The 7,340-nt window shown below is 42.2% G+C and overlaps 1 protein-coding gene across 1 annotated transcript; it reads left to right on the plus strand.

Annotated features, from left to right (window-relative positions):
* Positions 1-6,086: 6,086 nt before the first annotated feature.
* LOC147302246 (uncharacterized) lies at positions 6,087-7,029 on the plus strand. The gene is made up of 2 exons (XM_086283569.1): positions 6,087-6,609; positions 6,642-7,029. Exons 1-2 carry the CDS (start codon positions 6,087-6,089, stop codon positions 6,764-6,766), a joined length of 648 nt encoding a protein of 215 aa, XP_086139695.1. The 3' UTR covers positions 6,767-7,029.
* Positions 7,030-7,340: the final 311 nt, after the last annotated feature.

The following is a 7,340-nucleotide window of genomic DNA, read 5'->3' on the forward strand; positions in this document are numbered from 1 at the left end:
CCATGTTCAAACATAAGTGTGTCCATAACGGTGTCAATAAGTGGCAAAAGTGGCCCCTAGGCCACAGGTCAATGATTTGTATTTCAATTTTGTAATTGTATCATCAGATCTGCATCCTGGACACTCGGGTTAAGAGAGGGGCTGAGCTGTCAACTTATCACCAAATGGTGGTGAGTTTGATCAGGTGGCGGTGGAGGATGCTGGACAGACCTGGCAGTGAGAATGCCTGGCAGAGGCCCCAGTCTATGAGATCTTCAAGTCCCACCTCCAGCAAAGCTGTGACAGCATTTCAAGGGTGACTGGGGATATCGGTCCTTAGTAACTGAAACTGCTGTACTGAGCTGGCCAACAGCGGAAGTGAAGGGAGCCATCCAACTGAAGAGAAAATCCCATTGGACTGATTCTTATATAGTGCTTTTCTACTCTCCCGGAGTACTCAAAACGCTCTATACAACATGCCACATTCACCCAATCACACCCATTCTCACAAGCACTTTCTCTGTATTTAGTGCTTTCTAAGTACATTCACACACATTCACACTCCCTCCGATGGATGCAATTTGGGGTTAGTACCTTGCCCAAGGATGCTTGACATGCAGAGTGGAGGAGCCAGGATAGAACCACCAACCTTCCGATTAGTAGATGACCTGCTCTACCTCCTGAGCTACAGCCACCCCTCATCCTGTGAAACTTTGTAAGCAGTCGATAGGTACTGACAGGCCAAGATGGAACGTAGTTTGGCCAGTGGCTGAAGCAAAAATTCAGGTGTAAGAGGAGTTTGGAAAGTCCATGGAAAAGGACTGCCGCGAAGAGAATCTGGCAAACCTTCAGGTGACTCAGGACAGGAAACTGGTGCTCTACCTGCATTGTGTATAGTGCAGGTGGAGCACCGCCGACTTCACCTGAGGAGTTTGTGTCATGGTCCTGAGTCTGAGGACTCGGTGTTTTGCGTTTCTTTATATTATTCTTTGTTCTCGGTTATTCTGTTTTGTCTTTTGCTTAGGTTTGCTATGTGTTAGTGTTTTTGTTTCATGCCTGCCTGTGTTTTCTCTGTCTGTCCATGGTGTTATTGTGTCTGCTCATGAGTCTGCCTGTCAAGTTCAGTGTCCTGTCTGGTTCTCTGTGTCTGTTATTTCCTGTTTTATTCGGAAAGTTCATGTCTCATGTCAGTGTATTCAGTTTTACCTCTCCCCTGTCTCGTTAGCCTAATTGCTCCCAGCTGTGTCTCCCTCCTGTGGCCCATTCCCTGATTACTCCCCATGTATTTAAGCCCTGTGTTTTCCTGTGCTCTCTGTCGCGTCGTCTGTTTAACCCCATGTCCGTCTAGGTTTCTCTGTGAATCTCCCGTGTAGTCTATATTATTCCATGTTTCTTCGTGTCTCTCTGCTCCTCGCTCCATGTCCTCCATTTTGTATTAGTTTTCCCAGTTTAGGTTTATGTTCGGTTCTGCCCACACCTTGGTTTTGTGCACTGTAAATAAAACCCACTTGCACCTCCGCCATTGTCTGCTATTGGATCCTCCTTTCTCACCCTCCACACGACTGCCGCCCCAGCCGTGACAGTTTGTCAAGTGGTAGAAGAAATAATTTGAGGACCTTTGTAATCCCACTGACACGTCTTCCACAGAGGAAGCAGAGTCTGGGAATGGTGTGGATGACTCCTCCATCACTGGGGGTGAGATCCTTGAGACAGTTATACAATTCCTTGGTAAAAGGGGCCCTGGGGTGGATGAGGTTTACTCTGAGTTCTTGAAGGCACTGGATGTTGTGGGGCTGTTTTGGTTGACACAGCTCTACAATTTTGTGTGGAGGTCATGGGTGGTACATCTGGATTGGCAGACCAGGGTGGTGGTTCCGATCTTTAAGAAGGGGGGCCAGAGGGTGTACTACAACTATAGAGGCATAACACTCCTCAGCCTCTCTGTGAAAATTTCTGCTAGTGTGCTCGAAAGGAGAGTCCGTCAGTTAGTTGAATCTCAGTTTAAGGAGGAACAATGCAGTTTGCGTCGCGGTCAAAGAACACTGGACCAGTTCTTTAACCTTTCGAGGATACTTAAGGGTGCATGGGAGTTTGTCCATGCACCCTCAAGGGCAGCTGATGTAGTGCAGATACAGAGAAAATAAAAGGGCAGCAGATACAGGAAGACCTGAAGTCATGTAGATTTACACAGAAAGGTACAAGTATGATGTGAACCACTCCAGCGCAGTATCACAAATCCCTACACAGCCTACACAAATATTATGATCAACAGACAAAAGAGGCTCTTAAGTCTAAGAAAACAAGGTTACAAAGTTCCCTGAATCTGTAACAAGGATGATATATTAAAAAGTGTCAGCAGCGAGTATTCTGTGCTATAAAGAGACTTAAAAGAGACAAAGAACGCTAAACCTCAATTATCTGAAAAGACTGTAAACAATTTTCTCCAGAATTTTTGAAAGAAAGGGAAGTTTGGAAATAGGCATGAAGTTTCATAAGACAGTGGGATCCAGGCCAGATTTTTTGTTTAGGCCTTGGTGGTAGCATTTTGAGCTTCTTGGATCGAATATTTAGCATAGTTGGACAAAATACAGAGTGTTAAGATCAGAATTGGTTAGCAAGTCCCAGTTAGTGCTAAGTTACCAGACTATAGTAAAAAAAAATATTAAAAAGGCACCAACAACACAAACATGCTTGAGGGTTGTAGTTCAATGACTGTAGTTAGCAAAGTAGAGGCCTAGCATAGTTGAGCCTACAGCTACCCGTGTGTGCATGCTCCTACCTTTAAGCGTTCAAAGAATCAATCTGAATGGATTATAAAAAATAAATAAGTAAGTTAATCGCCCATTGTAGTGTTGTTATAAATGGGCATTTTAAGATGGGAGTTTATGGGGACTGACTCAAATTTAGAGGCGACTGCTGGAGGAAAACCAGTCATTTGGCACCCATGACTGCCTTTTGATTGGCACCCCAAACCATAATCATTTTGTAACCATGGAGGTTTAGTAAATACAGTACAAAACAATGTTTTTCCCCATATTCTTAAGTGAAAAGATTTGTATAAACATAATTTAGAAATACTCAGATTGGTTCTGGTTACAACAGAAGGAAAAATGCACTGATTTGTCTTATTTGTGTTATGCTAACATTTACTTATATAATCAATGGATATAGCCTATGGAAACAAACTGGTTCCCAAAGAATAATGTCATGTTAAAGATTTCATTATTGTGAGGATATCAACTTGTTCTTTTTTTGGATGGGTCACAGTGGATTTTAGTACCACAGACATGATCTTATTGACCTAAACTGCAGCTGTAGCCTCATAAATTCTCTGACAGGAAAAGAAAGGAAAAAATAAAACAAAAACAAATGAACCACATTATCCAGATGCCAATTAGTGTGAAGCAAATGACGAAAGAAAGGCAACATGACTTAGAGCTCTTACAGAGATAAACATGAAAAGTTGTTTTTTGTGCCAAAAATGATGCAAATTTTCTTAAAAGTTCTGACTAGTGAAATTTTTTTTTATTTCTTTTGAAAAAAGAAGGCTGTCTGTTATCACAGTTTTAGCAGAATAAGCTGTTAGTTGCTATGATCTGATCAGAGTCTTGGATTTCCAAAAGCTTGGGCTGGTTTGGAATATATGGCTATTGCTGTGCTTAGAGTTTTTCTGAGAAAAAATATACATCTATGTGTAGTCTCTTTTAATGGTCCTTTGTCGCTGTTGAATAAACTATTAGTACCTATAAAATCTGCACTGACACACAAATCCTCAAAGCCAAAACATCTTAGCCACAGTGGACTGAAAATGGGTGAACTAGCCAACTGCTGGGTGGAATGCATTTTAGAAAGTCAAAATACAAAATCTGAAGCCAATGTATCTTTACTACGCACTTTCCCGGTTGAATTTTGGGCTCATATTAAGTAGAAATAATATTCATTTTGTAAATATTGGTCCCAATTTAAGTCAAAAATATGAATAAACTATGGCATGTCCTATACTGATAACATCTTGTTTTAAAAAGCTAAGCCGGACAGGCAAAAACAATCAGTTTGAGCCAGGACATTGTATCCTCACCCAAATAAAAAAATAAATAAAATGGTTCATTCCTCTTTTATGTACGGCCAGTTGTTTTAGTATTTTTTTCTACATAATTTTCAATAATCAATAGATAATAAACAAGTAAGTTTATTATCTATTTTACAAGCTAACCAGTGAACGTATTTGCTAGCTAGCTAAGACTAAGATAAGATAAGATAAGATAACCTTTATTAGTCCCACGCGTGAGAAATTTGTTTTGTTACAGCAGTGGACAGTGCAAAGTTGCATAGAAAAATTAGAGAAAAACAGTGGAATAAGATATCAATAAGATACTGTACACAATAGAATAGAATAAAATAAAATACTATATACAATCAAATAAAATAGAATACAAATGCTATATACAATATGAGTATAATACAACGATGCCAGAAACAGTATTGCACTTAGTGTTATTTCTATTGCACATGTGTGGATGTGTGTGTTTGATCAGTTGAAGTCTTTGTTGTAGACTACCAGCATTTAGCTTGCTGTGGCTAAAAACAAGGTGATCAGGAAGTATCAGGAAGTATTTTATTTAATAAAATAATTTTACTCTTTCCAAAGAAATTGCTGTGTTGTGCTTAAATTTGTATTATAAGCCAGTACACGAGTACAGCCATCTGTTCTACAGCACTAAAATAAGTGACCAAGAATACTTACAAACATGCAGCAGACAAGATGCAAGGTCTGGTTCTGAGACAGTTTTAATGGGAAAAAATCAAAGTAAAGTCTGATTACTTATATCTCAAGAGCAAAAGTTTGGAATTATCTTCAGCTCTGTGTACTGACACACAAACCCTTCTCAGTCTCCAGTCACAGGATCAGCGTCTTCCTACATCACTCCATTTTTCAGCCTCTCCATTACCGTAATCTGTTAGTGTTGCCTTGAGATATTTATTTGACCCATCCTCTTTGTGAAGAGCGGGTTCCTAGGAAGTTGTTTAGTGTACATCAGGATAAAAAGTCATTTTTACAAATCATCTAGTTACCTACCAAAGTCTTTTTCGAGTATCCCTGAGTACATAATTTGTCTTTTGCCATTACAAATAATGTAACAAAACAAACACTGGCTGATTACAAATGAATATTCTGATTTGCTTTCTGTTCCAAATTTTACCAAAAAGGTTGGAAAGTGATCCCAAATCTTTTCACATATCCATTATCTTTGGGTTCTTTGGGTCATAGTTCAGCACTGATTTCCCCTTGTGGGTAGAAGCCAAAGTTTCCTGCTCCTCAACCGGACCGCCTCATCAGCCTTAGTGTAAAAGGATCAGCTCCAGCACTCTGGGTTCACCAGATTGTCTGCTTCGTAAGTGTAGTAAACAGGCAGTTTTTTTTAAAATAACTCATTAGTGAAGTTATATCCTCACTGTGCTAATGACATCGGCTAAAATAATGTCCTAATTTTCAGTGCCTATCTACTGGTTGAAAGAGTGGATCACCTACCTGTAGGGATGGGTATTGATAAGATTTTCACGATTCCGATTCCATTTTCGATTCTGTTTAACGATTCGATTCTTTATCGATTCGCTTATCGATTCTTTTTAAAAAAGGAGAACACTAAGTTCGATTAGCTTAGAACTTCGTTTTATATCTTCTCTTTGAACAAGATAGAAATTTAGGAGTAACGTGGCCTTACAAACCCAACAGTGAGATCTTAAGAGATCCACAGCCTACGGCTCTTCAATGGGTGTCACAGGGTCCCCAGGAAAAAAAATTGTAAATGTAAAATAATAAAATAAATATTCTTCTGTAGCAATAACAAAGTATAACATAAATTATTCAGTAGCAATTACACAAGAATATCCAGAAATGTCCCTGCCTACAATTAAACACATTCACTTACCTAAAATTGGGGGCATCTGCTGTGGCAAATGGGTTCAAGCCTTTGACCACAAACTTAGTCACTGCTCGGTGACATTCGTTTATCCTGTCCTGAAAGGAGACGCTACCAGTAGACTGCAGCGAGAACTGCCAGCATCTGAGCCAGACTCTGTCTGTCTCTCTCATCATGGTCACCTAAATGCACAGTAATGGCAGGTTTTGTAATAAGGCAGATCGCACTAACATAATATGCACGTGTTTGGAGACCGCAGACTGGGACACGGTGGAGGCTGCTTATAACAGCCTGGACGAGTTTGCGGACGCTGTCACCTCCTGTGTCCACTTCTGTGAGGACGGCATTGTGCCATCGCGCACCAGGGTGAGTTATAACGATGACAGACCCTGGTTTACTCCTAGGCTCAGGGGGCTGTGGCTGGAGGAGAGTGGGGCGTTCGGGGGCGGAGACAGGGACTGCTGCGGAGAGGCCAAGTGCAGGTTCACTAAAGAAGTGGACATTGCCAAACATCAGCACTCTGAGAAGATGCAGCAGCAGATCTCAGAGAATGACTCGGCCTCTGTGTGGAAAGGTTTTAGGAATATTACAAACTACAAGCCTAAAACCCCCCACTCCACTGATGACTTGCTCTTAGCCAACACCCTTAACGACTTCTACTGCCGTTTTGACGAGCCATCAGGCAGCCTTCACACCTCCAACGACCCCAACAATAGAGGCACTTTGGACACTCATTCCCCCACCTCTCTCCCCTCCATAGAGCCATCACCACCTTCAAACTGTTCACCTGCAACACCCGCCCCCTCACCCCACACAAAAGAGGATTTCACACCACCTCCTCCGACCACAACTCTTCATATTCATGAAGCAGATGTGAGGAAGCAGTTTAGGAGTCTGAATGCTCGGAAAGCTCCCGGCCCAGACGGTGTGTCTCCTGCCACCCTCAGACACTGTGCAAACGAGCTGGCCCCAGTGTTTTCTGGCATCTTCAACTCCTCACTGCAGGCATGTCATGTGCCTGCCTGCTTCAAGTCCTCTACCATAATCCCTGTCCCCAAGAAACCTAGGATCACTGGACTAAATGACTACAGACCCGTGGCTCTGACATCTGTGGTCATGAAGTCATTTGAGCGCCTAGTTCTCTCCCATCTCAAGACCCTCACGGCCCCCCTCCTGGACCCCCTGCAGTTTGCATATAGAGCCAACAGGTCTGTAGACGACGCCATCAACATGGCCCTACACTTCATCCTGCAGCATCTGGACTCCCCAGGAACCTACGCCAGGATCCTGTTTGTGGACTTCAGCTCTGCCTTCAACACCATCCTTCCAGACCATCTCCGAGGCAAGCTTTCCCAGATGAATGTGCCTGATCCCATCTGCCGGTGGATCACTGACTTCCTGACGGACAGGAAGCAGCACGTGAGGCTGGGAAAGAATGTC

Source organism: Aulonocara sp. 'chitande type north' Nkhata Bay, linkage group LG23, assembly GCF_057382095.1.
Source record: "Aulonocara sp. 'chitande type north' Nkhata Bay isolate Kocher_YH1m ecotype deep benthic linkage group LG23, A_spYH_male_GT1.1, whole genome shotgun sequence".
NCBI lineage: Eukaryota > Metazoa > Chordata > Actinopteri > Cichliformes > Cichlidae > Aulonocara > Aulonocara sp. 'chitande type north' Nkhata Bay.

What these genes read in the sequence shown, in the direction of transcription:
- LOC147302246 (XM_086283569.1), top strand. Translation starts at nt 6,087, where the DNA reads ATGCACAGTAATGGCAGGTTTTGTAATAAGGCAGATCGCACTAACATA. An exon ending in TCACACCTCCAACGACCCCA is followed by an intron (nt 6,610 to 6,641) that starts ACAATAGAGGCA and finishes ACTCATTCCCCC; the next exon opens with ACCTCTCTCCCCTCCATAGA.